Here is a 24,700-nt window from a genome sequence, read left to right on the forward strand (position 1 = left end):
ACATAGTTTGTCCTCTATACAGCACAGGAATATTGGGTGATATATTCTTAGATTCTTTTAACTCTCACATCCATATGGGTGTCTGCCGCAAACATCCAGCATTGGTTGAGGTCAACATGTAACTCCACCTGAAATCACTTTAGCTCTGTACTTAACTTTTAGACATGAAAGTGGTATCGATCTTCTTATCGATAAAATAAGTTTTAGCTTATTCTTGAAAAGAAAGCAAATAAGCGTATTTCCTAAAATGTTGAACTATTCCATATATTTCTCTTATGTGAAACCGTTATGTTTAACCAGTTAAAATGCAGCCACACTACTGTCTTACCCCCTGGAGGGCTGGCTGGGTGAGGTCTCGTAGTGATACAGCCCCTGGTGTGGCTGCATGTCCACTGGCATTGGAGCTCCGAGACCTACTGCTCCCCGTACACCCTGGACCTGTCACACAAAGACAAGGATACGGTTAGGGTGAAGTGAGGAAACTCAAACAAACCCCACCAAACTAAACTACACTAGAAAGAAAAGGCAAATAAACAAAAACAATTGCGGTTGGGGAAAGAAAAAAGAATATGTAGGGTGGTAATAACAGACCAAATCAAGCCAAACAGTTTGAGTCATACTTAATTTAAACAAAGCTGGAACAAAATCCATTACTTAAGTAAAAGTAGAAATGTAAAAACCGCAGTAGAAATAATGTTAAACACAGTAAAAATACATCCTGCAGTCCTGCATTCAAATTTGAACTTGCAGTAAGTCAAATACTGTAGGTTAGAAGTAGGGCTGTACTGAATGTAATTTTTTATATTTGAAGCTTCTATTGAGGTTTTCGAATAAAGATTTGAATGTCTGTCGTCATATTTAATGACGTCATCACCCTATTAAATTAACTCTTTAATGAATATAACTTGTCAGTTTTGTCAACATAAATACATGCAGGCTAATCCAATAAGGGCATACAATAATGATGAAATAATAATCGTGCCCTAGCTTTTAGCAACATTATTTCACGACAGAAACAACGCACTGGAGTTTTTGGAAATGTTTGGATCACGCAAGTCGGAAACAATCCTACACAGCCCCCGCTGGAATCTAATTCTACAAATAGTATAATAACAATAGGTTAATATTGGTGTAGCCTAATCTTTATCTGTAACTGTGCAGAAATACTGGGTTTAAACAGAATGAATAGACATGCAAAGAAAGATTTGGATTTAGAATTTTAGATTCATATTTTGTAGATGGTCCATACCTGCTTCAATCCATCATAAACTATTGGATTAGTTGTATGTTTGGAATATAAAATATTAATTGCAAAATGTTTAAAAACTATAGTCAGTCAGATACAAATAAAATAGCTACAACATTTTCCAAAAATATAAAGTTTCATACAATGGAAATAATATGGAAAAGAGATAAATGACGACGACAGATTCAACAACAGACAATTCAACAAAAAAGACATTTCAACAACATGTTGAACACAGACTGTGCATAACATTGAGGTAAACTGAAGGCAAACCCCATTACAGGTTTGTTGTTAAATGGGATTTAAAGGTCAGTTGTGCAGTGGTTTGAGTGTTAATTTCTGTCCGAGTATTAAGAACTTGTTCAACCCTTCGATAGGGTACTTTGAGCACAATGCTTGAATTGCCCTTCTGCAGTCACACATTTATAGAAATAAAAGCATATACAGCTCTAATTGGTTAACAAAATCATGACATCCACAAGTACATATGATTACATAAAATTAACATTAATGTCACATAAATAGAAACTTGAATTGGTGAAAGGAATATACAACTCTCAGCTCTGGTAATTGTATGTTAGAGATTTTAAAAGCAGTTCATGTGATGGCATTAATGTGCCCTGAAACACTCCCGACAGATTAGACAAAACCCTGTGACAAAACAGTGGACTTGGCTGTAATCTCTCTTCTCTAAACAAAGTAATGCACCTCAAACACTGTTGATAGACACTAAAAACCTGCCGCACCTTCCCATCCTGAAAAGTAGCGATCACCGTGGAAAAGACATAGAGAAGAAGAAACTCTGAGTTTTGCCTCAACGCTTAAAAAAACAAATAGTTATTCGATGTTAGCAACACAAACAGAGAAAAATGAAAGTAGAAGAAAGCATTTTTTGTATGAAATTCATATTGAGATGGTATCTCTCAGCACGAGTGCATGTGTAAGGTAATTCTTGGGAATAAGCACCTGCTCATTACATCCAACCACATCAGTGCAGGTACTAATAGTCAGGACTGTGGGCTCTTACATGGTTACACAGGTAATTAGGACCTACAAGTGACTATACACACTGATGTCAGAGCTACCACAAATGGAAAAAAGCCAAAAAATGTGTTCATATAAATCTTGATCATTTGTCAAATCAACTTAATTACATGTATAGTCAGGCCTATTGCATCATTTTTGTGTCAATATTTTTTTTAACCCTTTTTGATCAGAAACATGCTGTGTCTCAAAGAAAATGCAACAATAAATATATACATTGATTTTAAACAAGTTTTAAAAAAAATCTATTATATCTATTTACCATATTCTTTGACTCTATAAAATCCTTGCCATGCATGTGGAATCAAAATATCCCATTGCTGCTGTTTATGTGACAAGTGCTCACTCCCAAACTGGGAAAGCTCGCTACCAGTGCAGATGAAAGCTCTGTGGTTTGAGTGTAACAGGTTGCCAGGCCTGTTATGTAGTAGCACAAGTGTTAAAAGGGCAGTAGGGACCTATTTAAGCCCACAAGCCACCAGGGGGATTTGATACGCAAAGTTAGCGAGTGGCTAAATTATGTGGGCGGCTGCTTCGGATGTGTGTATGATAATTAGCCGGAAGCGCTAAATAGAGATCTCGCAGAGCACCTCAGCTGTCCAGAACTCATAAATACCAAGAAGGGGGTAGCCAGGCAGCCTGACACACACACACACACACACACACACACACACACACACACACACACACACACTGACACACCTGTCAGTCTTGCCAGGGGGTAGCATAATAATTCAGTGGCCACCAAGTCTGCAGAGACTGTGCGTGAAAGAGTGAGTATAACTGTGAATATAGCAAAGCAGTTTGTACTGTCTTAACCACAGTGGCAGGTGTGTATGAGAATGGAGTTTTGGGGACAAGTGTATTTGCAGTGCAGCATGTGTGTTAGAGAGAGTGTGTTTGACATGATAAATGGTGATGGATCTCAAAGTAAAAGTGAATAATGTATGAGACCACCTGCGCATAAGCAAGCTGGAATTTTTATGTTTGCGATGTTTCTCCAGGGAGCAAGGCAGCATGTGTGAGTGAGTGTTACTGTTCTATGTACACAAACTCATCTGTGTGTTGTGCAATTAATTTGCATGTTAGGCTACAGAGTATGCTCTTATCCAGTGAAGCAAACCCAAACGTAGAATAAGTCAACAGAATTAATGTTTAACAAGTCAGAGCATTCCTGTTTTCTAGAAATTACATTAAGATATTTTAGAATGTTTAGATATATAACTTATATATACATTTGTGCAGTTAATGAATCAAGATTTCGAACGTTCGAACAAATTCAATGTCAATGTTCTAAATGAAGCTTTGAACTATTCGGTACAGCCCTATTTGATACTGAACATATTTACAAAATGTCAAACAACAATAAATCCAATAAATAAATGTGTTAATGCACCTATCTACTTTAAGCTATGTGAACATGTTTGATATATGTATTTTTGTACAGCATGTAAGCACATATTTCATACATGCATGGTGCTGCTGACACAGGTGCCATGGCATTGTGCTATTTTAGGTCAATATCTTATGAGAAACTCCCAGAGTTTGCTCCCCAGTGTAATTTTGTGGTGCTGGGTTTTAGAGGGATGGGGCAGAAGCATGTTAAAAACCCCAAGGTCATAAATCAAACGGCTAACTAAACAAGTCTGCTCTGCTGCGGCACGGCGAGCTGGGCAGGAACCAAAGGGCCGAGGATGAGGACAGGATGTCCAGCCACTTTCTACACCCAAAACCTCTCTATTCAAATACTCAAGCTTCCCACGCCTGTAACATCACCACCCCATACAAGTAAGCCACACCTAAAAGCCAGACACCTCTAAATTGCTTTGTCCTCAACATCATCAACCGTACACAGGAATATGATGAAACTGGTGTGAAAAAACTGGCCATGAATGTAGCATTAGTAGTTGGCACACAATATATAGAAAATCATCCTGTTTTGAAAAAGAACAAAACATGTAAAAACTCTTGGAAGATCAAATCTATGGTTTATGAAGACACCAAAGTGACCTCTAAAATATCAAATATCAAAATGTGTCTTTTTAAAGCATGGCTCCCAGGCAATGTAATATTTTTACAGAGACAAGCTCATGGATGCTTGAAGTTGGATGGTATCCTGGATAGATGATATTAGCCTACTGGATATTTTTAAACGAGCCGAGAAGCCCTGACTGTGGTCTAGCCTAATACATTTCTATTCCGCCTTACCTACTTACTCACCAAACCAACACAGCTTACCACCAATAAATAAAACTATTTGTATCCCTAATTTGTCTATTACTCATTTACTGTCAGAAACCCAACCGCTGCATCAAAGTTTGCTAACATTAGCCACCAAACTGGTCATACCAAACCAAGTAAAGCTGTAGCAGCAACACCTGAGTATTGAATTAAGCAAGAAGGGATTTTTATTAAGAGGAATGATGTGCTATTTAATCTTTTAAAAGTTAAACAGTCTCACTTAATGAAACCAAGCCATGTTGTATTTAAAAGGAACATGGCTCAGTGAGTGTGTTCATGCTTTCTGATGATGTTAAAGTGTAATATTATCTTAACTATTAATCAGCAAATCAACACCATAAGCTTCACATATCTTGTAGCCCACTTGTTGCAGGGCTTCGACTGCATAGGTGACTTTTTATCTAATGGCTTTAGGTACGCATTTGTCCCACAAACTTCAGTTCTCAGGTGATAGTTTGTATTTGTGGTATACAAAGAGAAACATTGTTTATTCTTGCACAGGTTTGGCCATTTGTGACTTTCCCATTAAGTGTCAGTCCTCCTCCCTCTGAGGAAGTCTCCAGAGAGGACAGACATTTCCACAGGTCACTGGTTGTGTCAGACAAAAAGCCTGATCCAGACTTGCTCCACTCTGCTTCTACGCTCCTTTACTCTTGGGTGTAACACTAAACTCGGACTCGCACATCTCCCCCTCCTCCCTCCCCAGCCAATGTAGAAAGTGGCATTTAATGACAGCCCCTCTCCTCTTAACCTCATTTCTCCTCTACTCTCAGATGGGAATGTGAGTATACAGTGTGTGTTTGCTGGATAATCTTTTACTTTAGACAACAAAAAACAGCCTTAATCAAACTCAACACACATCTTTGGAGCATGTCATGCAGTGTAAACCCCCTTCTGGAACTATCCCACCCTCTCCTTCATTCCCTACTTCCCCCCTCTCATTCTGCCTTTTTCCTTGCTCTGTATCTCTATCTCTGGCTATCTCCTGCTCTCTCTCTCTCTCTCTCTCTCTCTCTCTCTCTCTCTCTCTCTCTCTCTCTCTCTTCTCCCCCGCTGTCTCCACCCTCTCCCTCATTCCCTCTCTCTCGGCTCATTCCTGCTCTTGCGACCTCTCCCTCGCCCCTCCCCCTCCTGGCGGAGCTGCAGTCGAGGTGGGTGTTCTCTGGCTGTTATGACTTGAGAGACGATAATGGCAGCTATAATGTAGCCAGCCGTTCCTGATGTGGCTGGGCTTGTGAGGGATTCTGTTGTGTTAGGGCAGGAGACTGAGCATGAGGGGGGGGGGGAAATGAAGGCGGGGGCTTGGGCCCGCAGCCAACCACAGTCCAGATTCTACCTTGTTTTCTTTTTCATTTTTTCCTCTTTTATTTCTCTCTCTCCTCACCCACCAACTTTTTCTAGCCCTGTTGTTTTCCTTCGGTGGTAAATTTTGTTTTTAAATTCTGGCTTTGTTTTTGTAACCCCCACCCAACACAGACTCTCCTCCTTCCCTGCTATTCTTCCCCATCCACCCTCCCTTGTGTTTTTTTACCCCTTTTTCAGACTCTCTGAATTCCTCACAGCTGCTGTAATGTGATGGGGGCTAATGGTGTGACCACTGAAAGGCCACAGGGCTGGAGACATCACTGTAATGTACAATAAGCCCTATTCAATGACCTGCTGCAGGGAAGCTTAATGTCATATCTACTTAATCAGCTACTTTGAGTTTTATTTAAACAGGTTTAATTGCTTATAAGCCAAAACAGACAATTTCAATGGATACCAAACAAAAGTAAGCATCACTGTGAGTAGGTGAACAAGTTGTGTTGACTTTCAGTGCTATTGTGATTAGGCCTGCACGATTCGGGGAAAAATATGATCTCACGATTTTTCTGCCCTGATTTTTTTTTTTTCTCATGAAGTGTAATGTTTATTGCACACATGAACAAAACAAAACAAATTGGCAGTACCAAACAGATTTTTTTTGGCACCTATAGCACATTGCGCATCACCACAAGCCTGTAGACACAGAGGCTTCAATGAAGAGAAGGGAGAGCATTGCAGTGCTTGGGAGCGCTTTAAAACCTTTTTTATACAGTCTATGTTTAAAACTCACAGAAGAAACTAGTAGCGTTTGTGATGCAGTCGGCTCGTAAAATGAAATGAGAATCAAAGTCATAAAAAAATAAAAATAAAAAAAATAAATTATTCATGCATTTTGATTGAAATAAATAAAAAAAGATGAAATTAAATCAATAAATTAGAATAGAATACATTAGATAAATCTTGATGTTGTGGACCCCCCTCTAAATGAGACTTGAAATGAGTGACTCACCTCACATGACAACAATACTACTAATGATCTTGGGTTCATAAGGGGAAGACTAGAAACTTGTCATTTGACAGCTATGTTGAGAAAGAAGAATCCCTGAAGCCCTAAACTAATGTTTACTAGACTACCACTGTGGTTGAATACAGTCAACACCATAACCCAGGTTTCAACCACACTGATTCACACCTCATGTATCCCTGTACTGTAAACTGTGTTGTGAGGAAGCTGTGGTGCTGATGTTTCACTGCTGGGGTTCTCACCTTGTCGAAATGGCAGAATGAAAAGTTGATCCCTTGTTGCTACACAGTCAGAGTGACTGATGACAGACATCAGGGCTTGAGAGCAGCAGCTCGACATGACTACAAACAGTAGAACCGTGAGCCGGGCTAAACCAAGCACAGTAAAAAGGAGTCAAGCAAACAGAGCAGAAAACAGCAATTGATGAGCTTTAGTGAACTTTTTTTTAAGTTAAGGCAAGCTGAAAGCCATATTATTTTTCAACATGATGAAAAGTTATGCCAGGAGCAGCAGTTGCAGAGGAAAATAGGGTTACGTACAGCCGCTGAGGGTGTAGAGAAGAGGAAAAAAGGTAAAGTGCTTGCTAAATACACTACCAAACAACCAATTTTGGTGCCTAATTTACTAAAGCTGTCTTGTTCAAGCAACACACTGCCTTTGCTGCACACTCATTATTACTGTTTTACCACCTTTGTAACTGTTGGCCTGATCAGTCAGTGACTTTATAGTGTTTTCATTTGCCTGCACAAGCACAGTTTTGTACTGCTGGCCGCTGAGCAGCTTTGCTTTCTCAAAGGCAGTTCGATGTTTAACATTTATCGGTTTAGTGATTTCAACCAACAACCCTATCAAGAGGACATGTGAGTGTTTCCTTCCTCTTTACTCGACCAATAACTTGCTGTTCCTTCACTCCTCCACAATCCCCCTTTTCCTCTGTCCTCTCTCCAGGCCACCCACCCGCCATCCTGCACATACCTGTGGTTTCCTGTACCCTGCTCCCCTTCTCTCCTCCCTCCTGTGTCTTTACCTCCAGTCTCTTCTCCTCCCCCCACACACCTTCCTCCCCTCTCTGTCTACCAAGTAACATCAAACTCATGTCTTCCTCTCTTTTTTCTTTTTCTACGACTACTATGTCTATGTATCAGGTAGGTAATGCCCCAACCACAAATATTTCTTTGAACTCCTTTTAAGGAGGAGAAGCTGAGGAAACGGGGAGGAAAAAAAAGAGAGAAGGATAGATGGATAAAGCAGATGAGGAGAAGTTGATTCACACAGCTGGCTCCCAGCTGTAGACCGAGGCAGCGCGTAGAAAATGCTCCATTTATAAACAACTAGGAGCCCAACCCCCATTTTCAAGGAAAGAAGAACAGAGCTTTGTCATTGTAAATCACACTAAGCACTCCTCTTAACCTTCACCAGCACTCCTGAACGTCACCCAGCTGCTTGTTGCTCTTTTCCTCCCATCCTTCTGCATCTATACTAATTTTTCCTCCTGTTTTTATCCACTCTACTCATCACTGCTGAGGCTTTACTGTCACTGTGGCAGGTAAACTACAAATCAAGGCCTTGAAAATCATCTCCAGTCAAACATCTCCCTGACACCAGCAAAAGGAAAATGTCTTCTGCAGAAATTCACTGGAGCTGGCTGTTACACATTGAAACAGGGACAAAAACCAGATAATAATCTGTTCGGTTTATAGAAAGACCACAGTGATTATAAGGAAAATAATAATCCTAACAGTCTTGGGTGGGCAGGCGATATTTATAGCCGGCCTGCTGCTACTTATATTCCTTAGCTGTATAACACAGCTGGAAGTGAGGGAGGAGAGAGAGGAGGTGGAAAACTGGTGAGGAGATAGAGCAAAGGGAGACAGAGGGGCTCCGGGGGATGGAGGGGGGAGAGCATGTGGGGGCGGATACCAAACAAGAGCAAGACAGAGAAAGGCAGAGAGAGACCTAGCCAGACAGTGCACTACGTGAGGGGATGTGTTTATGTGTATTTGTATTTGAGAAACCGCTGCACAGTCGCTCCAAACAGCGACCGCAGCCAACGAGGCCTGCAGGCCACCAGACGCACACAGTGACCACAGCTCTGAGAGCCTCTCACAGAAGGGAAACAAGACACAGACAACACAACCATAAAATCAACTGGGCAGGATTAATCAAGACAAAGCTATGTGGAATTTGTTGACTGCTAATTTTTCCATTACTGGGCTTTTTTGTTTCAGGAAGGGAGGATGCTGTACTAATGCATACATGTAATGCCTGTTTTGACCTGGTTTTAACATTTGTCCTGAGTGATTCGATGACAAGTGGACAGCTCTAAGTACGTGAGTTTTTACCTGGCAGTGAAATGTGTCTCGAAATCCGCCTAAGTGACCACTTGTGATCGGATCTCACTTCCCCGCTCTATATGCAAAAAAAAACACGTACATCGTTTCAGTTTGCATATAGGCTGGTTGTGTGTAAGTGCGTGTGTGTGTGTATACATGTCAGTTGTTCCTATCAAATAAATCTTACATTAGAAACGTGTGATGGGTAATGAAAAAGCGCTGCCCACAGTCTGTGTGCAGACATAAGGATGTCTACTGATGGCGCCGGGACCTGTGCAGGAGTGTTCAGCTCTCAGTACGTAGGTAGTTTCTAGCTGAATCTCTGTAGTTTGAAGGTAAGTTTCGATATCTGCTTTATTTTACATTTCATATTTGCTTATATGAGTCGTTAAGTTACTGCTTCATTATAAAAGCTTTTAAATAACAAAATAACCGCAGACTTTTATTGTGAAGAATTTATAGGAACTTAAACCGTTCACGGACGCTCCTGGACCATTCAGGCTCGCTGGCTTTCTCCAGAGCTAACACAGCGCTGTGCAGATAGGTCTGCCAATGCGAGACTAATTAATATAATAAATTGAAGTTGCAACGTAAGAGCAGGAATGTCTACAGTAATAGCCTACATATTGGTGAATAATTCGGGGACGTTTTATGAAATTGGCAGCTGTCTTTTCCAGGCAACCGTGCTGCACAGACCTCCAGACAGCCGATAGGATATAAGAGCAGGCAGCATAGAAACAAATACACCGACAGTATGATAATAACATCCAAAACACACATTGGCCGAGGACACACCTGTACACACTGCTATAAGAATGCACCTCCGAATGTGGTTGGAGTGATCGGATCTCAATACGTCCTGAGTGAGTTTTCACCTGTACTTGGAGCTGTCCACTCAGATCGGATTTTACTACCAGGTGCTCAAAATGGGGCTTTTAAAGTCAGGGTCAACCTGAGAGATGCAATGGCAGTAAAACATGTGGTTATATGGAAAGACTAACAAATTGGTAGACCTTTAGATGGAGAAGCTGGAACGCAATTCAACAGACAAAAATAAATATAACTAATAAATATGATAAAAACTTGCTCCTCACAGTATCAATTATTGTGTTCTCAGTGACTTGTTTATAGAATGTAAATTTATTCATATACTAAAATTATACTTTTCAGTACTGTGGGGTAATATCGTCATTTCTTTATGTAAGAAAATATGTCACACTTCTCAATACATAGTGTTTAATGTTGTCTTACTGTAATAGTTTTGAAAGTTCAAAATTGTTGTGAAAATTGGGCCAAAGCAATTGTAAAAACACAAGCAGCCATTTTGTAGGTTTCCTAATTTAAACAAGACAAATATGATAAAGGATAAATAATCAAGACTAAAAATATGGCAAGGCAATCAATTCCAACTGTATTAAAATTTGTCCCAGTAGCTGAACACACATGTGGAGACTTGTCTTCATCAGTTCACAGTTGTGCACGTCTGTGTGAGTCTCTGTGTATGTTTGTGTACACACCCTTTGATCAAGGGTCATTGTATCATACGATGTTATATCATCACTTTCACACTTGTGCTTTCCCTCAACTTTTCCCTTCACCCTCTTACCTCCTTCTTTTTCCTTGGATTAGCTCCCGATTCACTCTCTGCACCTTCCTAAAGTGTTTATTTTTCTTTTTTTTTTCTTTTGTTTTTACAGTTGCTGTTCATTTTGATACCTGCCTTGTATGTGTTTTGTGTGTGTATGTGTTCTCCTGTGCACACATTTTTCTCAATCCACAACTCTTGTGTGCCCACTAGGAATCTGCAGTAAACTATAAATCAAATTCGAACTGATTGCTGCGATGTGTTGATACAAAACAGTAGGGATGAAAATTATGTTCTTTTTCATTCTTGCTTGCCATTTACTTAAACAAACCTCATCGATTTACACAGTGAACAAATTACAGAGCAGCTATTTGGATCATATACACAGAGACATACAGTAAAATGTGCACTTCTTCTGTGTGGTCTTTCTGAGAGCTGCTGACTTCATAACTAATATATCGCAGGCGTTTAGTTTAATACCCAGATGTTGGTAGGGGCAAGGCATCCGGGCCTGCGTTAGCTTTTAATTGGCTGGGATCCCTGAGCTGGTGTTTGGGGCTTAGCTTGTGACTCAGACTCACACACAGACACACACACACACACACACACACACACACACACACACACACACACACACGCGCGCACGCAGGCAGGCAATAGCATACACACACTTTCCCTGAACGAATGAAAGGCTTGGCCGGGTTCAGGATCATATGCTGTCAGGAAGAGACGAGTCATGGCCGTCCAGAGGAGTCTACAAACTAAACAAACGCAGACAACACACACACGCACACATAAACATACACCCATGCACATACACACACAGGGTTAAATCTTTGAGATCCCAGGACCGACTGACGCCAAGCAGCAGCCCTGATATCTTACGAGCTAATTATTAGAGCGAAAAATAAAAAGATGCATACTACAGAAGGGAGAGGGGGAGGGGAAGAAGATTCTGCAACAGTACAGTATGTCTCTTGGGCCCTGTTCTTAACTGGTTTTGTCCTGGGTAATCTGATTACAAGTGGACAGCTCTAAGTACGTGCGTTCCCTCCTAGCAGTAGAATGTGTCCACATACTCTATATGCAAATAAACACGTACATCATTTCATGCTCATTTGACTGAAAAATAATTTTTGTTGTGTGTATAAATTTCAGTTGTTACTCTCACAAATCATACATTATTACAGAAGCATGCAATCACTTATGAAAAAGCGCTGCCTACTGTGTGTGTGTGTGTGTGTGTGTGCGTGCGTGCGTGACTTCCAGACTGTCAACAAAGTGCAACACCGAAAAGAGTCTACTACAAAAATATTCAATAACTTCTCTTTTATAGTATAATGAAAATGAGACAATTGATGTGTGAAATGATTTTGGTGACACTACACTGTATAATAATGACGTTTTTGAATATTTTTTTGTATCTTTTCTGTGTTGCACTTTGTAGACCAGAGGTGCCCAAATTCTTTCATATCACGGGCCAAAAATAAATGTCGATGTTGAAGAATACAGTAATTCTTGCCATTCTCCGTAGATAAAACGTACGTATGTAATTTAAATGGGAATTTTACCAGCACTGTTACATTGCCGTTAAACTCAAAGTACGTACTTTTTAATTGCACAAAATGTACGTTTCATAGTCATTACTTTTAAAATAAGAGGAGATTAAGCATGAGCATGTCAAATACATGGCGGGCCAAAACAAAGAGAGCACGGGCCAAACAAATTGGGTGGCCTTGTTGTAGACGGTCCCTGTGCACTCTCACTGCCGGCTGCATAAAGAACAATGTTATTTCTCAACGGTGGACGGCTTCTTTTGATTGTAGGTTGAAGCTCGTCTACCTGTGTGTGTGTGTGTGTGTGTGCCTTTACGAGCTGCTGACGTAAATCGTGCCCCTCTTATTTACATACAGTGTGTGTGTGTGTGTGTGTGTGTATACGTTTGTATACACGTGTGTATATCTGCATGTACATCTTTTTTCAGTGTATGTGTGGCAGTTTATGTGTAAATAAGTGAGCCTTGTGTACAGTTTGCCTTTATATGCCCGAGTCTGCAGAGAGAGTCAGTGTTTATGTGTGTTCGTGCATGTGCTCCCTGCGCATCACTGAGCACTACATGGAGATACAGACTGGAATTTAGGGCTGAGACACAGTGAAAGGAAGCCTCTTCCTCATGGATGAGATATGATCAGTGTTTACATGCACAAATAGCAGAAAACTTCTGTGATGTAACATGACCAGTAACATGAATCAACATTCATTTTGTGTGAACAGTGATGCTTTGTAAACCAATTATGTTGAGTGAAATATACCAACTGTTACGTGACTGTTGCCCGTTGTGTCCAAGTTTGGCAGTATGTAATCTCAGATTGTAGCATTTTCTGTACGGCACTGAGGGCTAGCAGTTTTTGTGGTCTGGTCTAAGCTTTTCAACTTGTTGTGAGTCTGCTTAGTATGGAAACTCATTCAGTGCAAACCTTTGCTTATATCTGTTTCAACCCCTGCATCTGACATCACTGGTTCCATGGCTGAGACATGCAAGTTGACGGCTCCTTGCAAAAAAGGGAAATACTACAGTATGAACCCTTTCATTTGATGTGGGAACCCTTTCATTTTGTTTACATTAACATTTCTCACCAGAACACATAGCCTAAGGCCTAGAAAACACATTGAATTTGTTACATGCAACATTTGCAGAGTTTGTAATGCTTTGAAAACTTTTTTTGTTGTGTTTTGTTGTCGGTTAAAGTGGGGTTTGGTTCTCCTGTATTATTGTGGCATTGCTACCCATACATATCACATATGTGTTTATGGCATGCATAGTCTTGATTTCTTCCTTTGTTCCTGAAGAACTAATGAATTGTAGGTGCTGTGGAGTAAAACCTTGTGCCAGCTTTCGATTCATACCTTGGATAATATTTATTTACCTGTAGCTACTCTGATTACACACCACAGAGACCTAATAAATTAATCATAACATCTACTGACGGTGATACTTTTTACGATGCTTACTGATGCGACAAATAAACATGGACAAACAAAAGTCCTGCAAAGACAAAGTTGCATGAACGCTCACCTCCAGTTCACACATTAAAGTGCTCATATTATACTCATTTTCAGGTTCATAATTGTATTTAGAGGTTGTACCAGAATAGGTTTACATGGTTTAATTTTCAAAAAACACTATTTTTGTTGTACTGCACATTGCTGCAGCTCCTCTTTTCACCCTGTGTGTTGAGCTTTCTGTCTTAGCTACAGAGTGGGACATCTCACTTCTGTTCCTATCTTTGTTGGGAGTCGCACATGCGCAGTAGCTAGGTAAGCCCTGCTAGCTAGTCAGTTGCAGAGTATGAGGTCGTGCCATGCTAGCAGCTAGGTGAGCATTATAACGTGTGTTACAAAGTGACGCACGTTTGTCACGGAAGTAAAGACTGGACTACAATAGAGCTGTTTGGAGCAGTTTGTGAACAGTGTTTTCTGTTGGAGATGGTAAGTTCCTTTGGGGTGGACTTTGGGCTTTTCACTTTGTAAACCTATAACATGCACAAAAAGATATATAACACAATAAAGGAAAGGGAAAAAGCCAAAAAGCATAATATGAGCACTTTAAGCCCTTTTCCACAGCCAGATTATGTTCTTTGTCCTTTTGTTTTTGGTTAATGTCAGTAGTGAGCACAAAACAATTGGTGGACGACTTCTGCAAAGTGGCTGCTCAAAAGAATCCAAAGAGTCTGAAATCTTGTCATTGTGTAATGTGTGATGTCCACACTTGAATGAAATATAATAAGTGACAACACTTTGTGTGAGGTGTCCCTCAACTACAATTACAAAATCTTGGAAAATGTGTTCCTAACTTAAGGATTGATTTTGCAATCAATTTAAATGACCTTCAGTTCAGTTTCATTTCACAAGTTTGTGCACAACTGTTTATTTGAGGGGAAAACCTAAACTGTGGTTATAATAAGTGTATTTCTTGTGTCTGTGGGTCTTTCCCAATTGTGAGAAAATTGTACATCCTCAACTTCTCGAACCTTCGGCTTGTGACCCGGAAATCATTCTCAGCACTCCTTCTTGAAGGACGTCCCAATTCCTAAAATGCACGTAGCGGGTGGGTGAAATAATACATGATCAATGAGGAAAATAATTAATTCAGGTGGGTGGAGGGTGGATGATTTTAAGCCTACATGTGGATATAATATACTGCTTACATTTGTATAGTTCTTTTCATACAAACATCTGTAGCGTTTTACACTAAAATAGCTTATAAAGGCTATATAATGTGCATTATAAATAGTGTGTTTTTAAATACAACAAATAAAAATACACACACGCACACACACAAAGCTTGGAGCTTTCATTACTTGCTCTGTTCTGTATGAGATAATGTGCCCTTTCACATTTGAAAAGAAAAATACTACAATACAGTTGGCAATAAAAATTAAAACCACTAATGCAAGTGTTACTAAAATGAATCTACGTAACATTTGCTGAACAGCGACCTCTCTGGCGACAAGTGATTGAATTTACCAACTCTCTCTCGAGTCAGTCACTTATTTACTTAATGCTGCGTTAATGTCATGTAGGAGTAACCATAAAAAAACATGAGACTTGTAAATGCAGTTATCCTAAACAACCATTGTCATAATCGAGTGGAGAAATCTGATTTTTCTGAAAGCTCTGATATATCGGAGTTGGTGCTGAATAATACAGAGGTGAGGGTGTTTTGAACCCCAACTCTGCAATCATACAACCAGTGTTGGTCATTTTACTTTAAAAAAGTAATTAGTTACAGTTACAAATTACTTCTCCCAAAAAGTAATTGAGTTAGTAACTCAGTTACCATATTGTAAAAGTAATTAGTTACTCAGCAAAGTAACTGTGACGTTATTTTTTATGTTCTATAACGCTATTACGTTCTATAACATCTTTAACGTCAAAGATGTTTATATTAACTGATTGAAGAATAAAAACACTATATACAGAAAAATCGAGCGTTGCTTGTTTTAACAGAGTGGCTCCGTCTCCTTCGCTGGAGCTCACGCTAGCTGCATTTGGGCTTGGGGTTGGGTTAGCAGCAGCAACAAGTGTCGTGTTAGCATGTGTTGATGTGAGGTGCTTCATAAGATTCGAGTTGCTTGAGGCAGACGTGGATAAAGTCTTTTTTCCTGGGCATAGCGTGCATGTTACATAAACATTCTTGCCTTTAATTTCAATGAGCGAGAAGTAGTGCCGGTACTTCCAGTTCGAGAACGCTACCTTTGAATTTCCCTGGCTCGTCGCCATTGTCGCTGTGTTGTGTTTAGTGGTAGTCAGAGCGTGCAGTGAGACAGCGTGAGCAGGGCATCCGCCCACCCAGCCAATCATCATCGCATTTGCAACGGTGTCATCATCCCCACCCCTGCTCTCTCCAGGCAGCTGATGTGTAGCCAAAGCCTGACACCTCGCGCTTCATTCAACCAAATTGTAGTAGCGCGCCACTTTACATTCTCAGTAACGATAACGGCGTTGCAACGATGGGAAAAGTAATTCATTAGATTACTCCGTTACCGAAAAAATAACGCCGTTAGCAACGCCGTTATACTTTAACACCGTTACACCCAACACTGCATACAACCATCGTGAATTGTCTGATGATGTGAGCACTTGCAATGGCAATCTTTTCCATATAATATGACTAACTTAGAGCAAGTGGGGACCAAAAGCAGGAACAAACATGTCTTTATGTAAGGTGCTTTGTGTTTGGCTGTTGCTTGTTTTACTTTTGTAAATAAATAATTTTAACATGTATCTGTGATGTGCTGAAACATAGCGTTAATAAAAGCAAAAGCAGACTCCTAAAGTCGGTCAACTGACTCAGAAACATCTGTTACACAACAAGAGCAAACTAAAGTTAACTAGCTACTGTTAAAGCTAAAGGCCGGGAACTTTGGTTGTGTATCGCTCCCTCCCTATTTCCCCACATTTGTGGGGCTTTTCCATTACGTGGTACCTGCTCGACTCGCCTCGACTCTACTCGCCTTTTTTGGTTTTCCATTACAAAAAAAAGTCCCTGGTACCTGCTAACAGGTACTTTTTTTAGTACCACCTCAGTCGAGGTTCCAAGCGAGCTCAGCCGATACCAAAAGGTGACGTGAAAGCGACAGAGGGGGATGTCCTGAACAAACCCGCCATTTTTAAATAGTTTAGCCAGCTGTGTTTATTGTTGCTGCCTCCAGCTTCATTTGAAACAAAATGTGTCTTCTGGCTGTGGCAACAACAACACACCTTCGACGTTCTGTGTGTGTGTCGCGTTAGGTCACGGCAGTTTACTGCGGCGCCGCTATGACGACCAGCCACGCTGAGACGGTACTAAAATCTGCAATGGAAAACGGACGCACAGTGAGGCGAGTAGAGTCGAGGCGAGTCGAGCAGGTACCATGTAATGGAAAAACGCCATTACTGTCATTCTCTCCACTGCACAGGAATATCAGAAAAAAAAGCAAATGCCCCCAAAAATATATTATTCAATACACAGAATGTAAGTCGATGTGAGTTAATGGCTTGTGCAGTTATACATCTACATCGCAATCAAACATTCACTGTCAATCTACTCTAGCTCACACTTTCCAAACCAACCTTTCTGGATTTTAAACCGTATAATGCACTAGTGTTCAGTAAATGTCTTGTCTTTTTAACCTGATATTGGCATTGTATATATTTTGGACCTTATTTGCACCTTTTTCTTTATTTGTACTCTTTGTATTTGTACTCTTTCCACTTTGTATTGCAACTGCTGCACAGCAATTTCTCTCATGATAAATAAAGTTTTATCTTATCTTAAATAGTATTCAAGACAATAACTTATAAATGTCTGCTTAGGACATGATTAGGTTGCCTTATGTAACTTTTTGATCCTTTTGAGTCAAATTTAGAATACATCTTGACCTTTTGAGTATCAGTATAATAATAAACAAGTTCTTAATGAATAGACACACAATATTAAAATTTATCTTGAGAAATGTTGATATTCACATGGACCCTGCCTAAGGACCCATGTATACATAATATCCTGGGATACAAATCTTAATATATTAAAACTAATTACATAAACTCATTACACAAACTGCATAAAAACAGCTTTTGGATTTGACGTAGGGGAAATTAAAGATAAAAGGAGGGCAGGGAGAGTACACTTTTGCCACTGTTTCCTGTAGAGAGAAAAAAAAGGTGGTATAGAGTGATTCACTTGAGAAGAAAAAAATCTGGCGGCAGTAATGTTGCTGTGCAGCGGGCGATTCACAGTCTGTGTGTGGTATTCATGCTCTCCTTTCTCTTTACAAAAGATGGATGGGGTGAATCAGAAGGGATAGAAAGACAGAGAGGTAGAGAAAATGATTGTGACAAAGAGAAACAAGTGAAGAAAAAGCGAGTTGATGGAAGAAGAGAAACAGAAAAAAAAGAGGGAGAAAAAGAGCGAACAGTGTTGAGCGGCACTATGCTTGAGCAGTCCTTTTGACTGAGAAGAGAGAGACTGGAGACCTATTGTTGAAATCCCATTCCTCACTGTATTGTCCGACCTTATCAATGCAGGGTCACCAGGAACAATAGTAAACGCTCCCAAAAGTTCTCATTTGTTCACAGTGTCACTGCAATTATAAAATGCAGGTGTTGTATCTGTAAAATGTTTTAAGAGGCAAGAAAAAGTATATGATGTCATTTAGCCCTCACATATGAATCATATGAATATTATTATAATGTTGATGTCATCAGGGTTAGCTTGAGACTTCTCATTTTTAACAACCCTGTTACAAACTGACGGTGTGGATTTTGAAAGTGGACATTCAGGAGGCAAAGATGGTCTAATGAAAGATGCTATTGAGTTGCATTATGGGAAATGTAGGATCTAGTGTTTTTGGAGTTTGACCCAATTACTAAAAGTCAGTATATCTCGACTTCTGCTGCTTCTCTTGTGAGTGTCGATTTTAAGAGAGAGCAACACTAAATCACTTATATTTTTAGTTTATTATCTTCTCTGAATTTGACGATGATTTTATTCTTGACGTTAATAATTTCAGTGCATGTATCTGCATATTGCCTAAAGAAAAGTACTGCTTATTAATAAACATATTTCATTCAATAGAATAATAATAGTTTAAGTTTTTTTAAGCATTATTAAATAATTTCTGAAATGTGTCAAGTATTTGATTATATTCTATATAACACTAAAAAAAAAAGACCGTGTTTGACTGCAAGAACATAAACCGCCAGTGTAAAAATAATACAAACCTACTGTATGCCCTGATATACTGTAAAACACCTTAAGTAACATTACACAGTGACTAAGGCTGATGTAATAATATGGTACATGTGAAATCCCTTTTGAATTTTAGTTGAATTTGTTTTAATTCCTTCGCCGTCTGTAAGAGTTTTAGCCGTTACTCGAGGCCGACCTAAAGAGAAAATTCCACCTGTGCGATGCAATGAAAAAAACGTCCTCTTAGGTCACCAGACGTTTCTTATTCATTACCAGCTATAAAGCCTGACAAAGAGAAAGCTTCTAGCCCTTCTTGCTGCCTCTTTACTCCATCGCCCCCTTTCTCCCTCCAGCTCCTCACGGAGAACCGAGAGGGGAATCATTCAGTGGCTGAAAAGGTTAAAGTCTAGCTGAGGGCTGGAGTTCCTGCGTCTGCCAGGGGCACCTGAAGAGGGGCAAACATTTACCGGCAAAGAAAAGAAGGGGAGAAAAAAACAGCCTGCCCGAGAGCTACAGGGTCCACAGTGAGTGTCGGTGTAGGGCCCTTGGAGAGTTTGTCTTGTAATTGAGTCAATTGTTGACCCCCTGTTCAGCCTGCCTCTGCAAATCTTGGGAGGAAAAGCCTGCCGAATAATTAATGTTCTCTCTCCTTCTCTCCCTCTTGCTCTTCATCTATCTTTCTCCTTCTCCCCCCCCTCTTCTTCCCTTGTTTTCTGTTGTCTCAGAGGATAATTGTGCTGTGAGTCGAAGGCAGTCATTTAGAGGAGGGGGGCTGTTCAGGGATCTGCTGAGGCTTACAATCTTCTTTTCACCCCAAATCTTTCTTACCCCCGCCCCCCCAACACTCACTCACTCTTCTCTGCTGCATTCTCCCGCTTTTTCATTCCTCCTTTTGTTTGCACCGTGGGATGAATTTTAATCACTCCACTCTCCACCTCCGATCTCAGTCCCCCCTTATTTTTTTCCTCTCATTCTGGCCACTTATTCCCTCTTTCCAACTTATATTCAGCACTGCAGCACCTTCTCCCCTTACCACTCCTCCAGTGATCTGCCCCTCAAAAGCTCTGAGAAAACAAGGACACAGATATAGCCCTTTGATGACGAGAGGAAGGGAGTATTTGTCACTCCAGGTTTAGCACAGGCCAAATGTGTTTAACAGGCAAGGGGGCAGACGAGAATTGGGAGAGGGAGAAAAAAAGAAGGCGAGAATGACAAAAAGAGGGAGTTTAGGGAAGAGGAGGGGGACTGCAGGACAGAGAGGAGGGTCGCATTCTGTTTGTGGAGAGCGATCATTTTTAAATGCCTCCTTCATTCAAGAACACTTTGTTTGCATAAGGGCTCTAGTGTTGCGCTCCTATTGTGGTGGCTTATCCCGAGGGACAGTGCAAGCCAGGGACACTGTTGTCATTCACATTTCACATATTTACTTATTTGCAGATGCTCTTAACAAGAATAGTTTGACAAAGTGAATTAATACAACTTGAAAAAATGAGAGTAAAAGCATATTATCATAGAAGTGTAATATCCACTGAAATAAGTAAGAAAAGAAAAATTACAGAAAGTAACCACACAAGTGCCAAGAATAAAAGCTAAAGGCCACCACAGCCAACACATGTAAACTTCCTGACAAGCCAAACGGTGACACACGACGATAGATAGATAGATAGATAGATATATATATATATATATATATATATATATATATATATATATTACAAGGTCCCACAGTCCTTCCTCATTTTCTCTCAGCAGGCCACAGGCAATCAGCCTGCACGTTTGTCCCAGTCCGACTGGTCTGCACCAGCTGAAGAGATTTACAAGGGACATGGGAGGGTCAAACAACTTCTTGATTTTTTTTATGGTGATGTCAGCCATAAGTGCAATAACTTATAGAACAAGGTCATTACTGAAAGACTCTGTGAACTCTTGATTCTTGTGGTTAGGATTACATGTACAATATGTGTGCAGAGGAGGTTGGATTTACAACTGAGGTTACTTGTGTATTTTCATAATACAATACCAACAGCATAAAAAAGTGCTTACATGTTACGCCTCGTAATATAATAATACAATAGTACAATATAATTACACTCTAAAAGGTTTTTTTTTTGCATATGTGCTCTTACTTTGATTTAAGTACATTTTGCTGATAGTACTTACATACTTTTTCTTGAATCAATTCATAATTTAGTACTTTAATATTGTGGGATTGCTACTTTTGTTTCCTTTCACCACTGTATGTATGTATGTTTTTAAGTGGGGGTTAGATCAGCATCCAGTCACTGTAATAATTCCTCTCCGGAGAATAACCTGATGAGTGAGACAATACCCTGTTTGATCTGGTGTTATACAGGGAGAGTCAAGTCCTCACTGCCTCCCTCTCTCTCCCTCTCTGTCTCTCTTCACTATCGGCGGCCCTCCTTGTGGAGTGTTTGTTAGGAAATCCTGAACAAACCGCGGCTGTTTGTTTTCTCTTTGTCGATGACGGGTTTTTATTGACTTCTGCTATTGACAATCGCACGACTCCTGTTGGCCTCACACAAGCTGGATAACACTGTGCAAATAGGTGTATGTACACATTCACAATCTGTCCGAAACACGCTAGCAATCTGCGACCGAATCACCCCGAGCACATTGTGGAGGGAACGGAGAGAAAAGACACATTAGATAGAGAAGATTATACTTTAAATCAAAGCTAAAAGAATTGTCTACATACGTATCTCAGGTGGAAAATGCCTCAAGCTTGCACATCAAATAGTGTAACAGATGTTTTAAGATTCTCAACACACACTATATGGTCAAAGGTATGTGGACACCTGAATTAACATCCAGATTGTGAGCAAACCCAATAAAAAAATAGGTATTAATATGTTGAAAAATCAGAAAGCCAACCACTACATGGACCTGCATTTCATGTTGAAACAAGAACAGCTTTTCTGCAAACAGTTGCCACCAACATGGAAGCACACTATTAAAATATCATTGTCTGCTGCAGAATAAGGATTTCCCTAAACTGGAACCAAGAGCAGGGCTCAATATACCACTAAGGTCATATCTCTGGGAATTTGGGGCGTTTAATAACATAAGGCGTTACAATTTTCTGATTGCACACTTATTACAAATGTTGGATTTGTCTCCGCCGAGGAGGTTTGTTATTCTGGTATTTTCTAGACCTGTTCCTGAAACAGTTTTATTACAAAAATAAATAAAAAATAAAAATAAAATAAAATAAAAGGGATTTACAGTAATATTCACCACCAGGATTACAGTCATGTAGAGAGGGTTGAGAGCTTTGAAACAACATTCAGACCATAATGTAGGGTGATAGAAATATATCTGAACTGTTAAATAAATCCAAAAACGAGTGGAATTCCGCATTTAAGCTCATTTCAGTGTTTCTACTACAGTGTACAGGGATGTCCACATACTTTTGGCCCTATAGTATATTTTTTTCTTACAGGGCTTCTAAAATGCATAGATACAGCAGCAGTTGACACTATGGCTATAGTGACCTGTCATCGTCACCATTCACAGTCATGAAACGCATCAGTGTGAAGCCTTTTAACTCAAACAGGAGAGAGGACTCTCCACATTCTGTGGCTGAAGAAGGGAGGTAAAGAGACAAGGGAGAGAGCAAGCGAGCGAGGGAGCTGGAGTAATGAGAAAGAGGTTGACAAAAAACACACAGGGAGCGGAGCAGAGCTTCTGTGTCAATGGAGGAGATCATGGATGCCAGTAGGGGGCTCAGCCTTCAGCACAATAGACCCCCAACTGAGCCAAGACCCTTAATACCCATACTCCTATTTCACACATCTTTTCAAAGCACCCATACAAGCCACATCCACCTCCCCCTGCCTCCATACTCTAGCTGTGCCTCGTGATTGCAGCCAGGGTGACAATAGCGAGAAAACCCTCAGTGGTGCAACTAGGGGCCGTCTAGGGACTCACGCAGGGGCCATCACGGGCCATCAGGACACCTTGTCTTTTGTGTATTGGAAGACAATAGCAACATCTCAGAAACAGCAGTAAAAGCTTCCTCTGTCCTGGTAGGGAGCTGTTAAGAATGACAGGGGCATCAAGTGTCGGTGATAAATGGGTCATTATCATCTGATCTAAGGTGAAGTGTGGAGCTGATAATTAGTCGCTGTGTCAAAATCACAGTTATCAGTGAGAGGTAACTGTTTGAGAACAATTGTTGTTAGTCAAACTGAATAAGTTTCTTCAGAGATGCATTCATATATATATATATATATATATATATATATATATATATATATATATATATATATAAATATATAAATATATATAAATATATATATATATAATATATAAATATATATATAAATATATAAATATATTAACGCAGATTAATCCATTCCATATTGACGTTTGCATACAGACGAAAATCTGGTGCCACTGATATGTCTGCGCTTCTCTCTGCTGCTCTGAAACAGACGTTACAGGAAACACAAACCCCGCTGCATGTGACGCTAGTTAACACAATACTCAACAGCAGCTAACGTTAGCCTACTGTTAGCTAGTTAACACTACACTCAACAGCAGCTAACGTTAGCCTACTGTTAGCTAGTAGCTGGATTAAACACGGTTAAAATGCTGACAGCTAACGCTAAACGGTGTAAAGTGTGACTGTGTTTTACTGTAGAGGATTCAACACCGGTATGTAACAATCTGCAGCTGCTGTCGGAGAAACAACACAGACGGTGCATTCAATGAAACTGGTAAACTACAGCCTCGTGGTGCATTTGAAGTTATTGTAAATGTCCTTTACCATCTGGTTGTTGTTTTTGTCGTTCAACAGCAATTTACTAGTGAAATAAGTTATTGTTATTGTTATACATTATTATTAAATCAGTTAATTTTGACCATATGGCCTTAGCAATAAACAAGCCGTTCTTTAATGTCACCAACTGTTGTTTAGTTCCCTCTTTTTTTCTTTTCTTTTTTTACTTTCTTAAAAAGTATCGGTTCAGGCACCGTTAATTATGTATGTGATTAATTTCGATTAATTAATCACAGAGTATGTAATTAATTAGATTACATTTTTTAATCGATTGACAGCCCTAATATATATATATACACACACACACACTACATAGCCTAATATACATAGCCTACTAGAATCTTACTAGAATAATAGTAAGAATTTTACCTTAAGTTCTGACAGTTTTCGTCAGTATCCACTATTAAACACTTGTGTAACAAGGCATGAATACTTTAAAATAATAATCAGAATTTAATTGATTTCCTTCCTGTTAACAAGATCCTCTACTAAAATATTAAAAATGACTCCAGACAGTATTTGTGTAGTTTTTTTGGGTGTGATCTGGATGGCGCAATGAGAGAGACATGCAAACATTTCTTTTCTGCCAAAAGAAAACATCTTGAAAAAACTAATCGCTGGGAGAGGGGAGGAAAAATATACCTCAACATCCTGGGCAGTTGCAAGGGAATTCTGGCTCAGACCCAAACATTGGAAACAGGGTGAAGAAGGCCGGGCTTTGTGGAGTAATGTGGTAGGGAGAATAGTGAGGGGCGTAAATTATTTACATTGGCAAAAATGTGACTTTTTGTAATGAGAATGACATGAGCCATTCAAAACACCTTCAGAAAATGAGGGTTTGTGTGTACAAGCAGGAATAATTTATCTTTAAATGTGAGTATTTTTCTA

General features: G+C 39.8%; 1 protein-coding gene across 1 annotated transcript in view; it reads right to left on the bottom strand.

Annotated features, from left to right (window-relative positions):
• Positions 1 to 24,700, bottom strand: part of gli1 (GLI family zinc finger 1) — a 58,406-nt gene that overhangs the window by 12,739 nt on the left and 20,967 nt on the right. Inside the window, exon 2 of the mRNA XM_078248906.1 lies at positions 329 to 438. Coding sequence (XP_078105032.1) covers positions 329 to 399 — 71 coding nt within the window. The 5' untranslated portion in view covers positions 400 to 438. The remainder of the gene's footprint in view (positions 1 to 328; positions 439 to 24,700) is intronic.

Source organism: Sander vitreus, chromosome 4 (genome assembly GCF_031162955.1).
Source record: "Sander vitreus isolate 19-12246 chromosome 4, sanVit1, whole genome shotgun sequence".
NCBI lineage: Eukaryota > Metazoa > Chordata > Actinopteri > Perciformes > Percidae > Sander > Sander vitreus.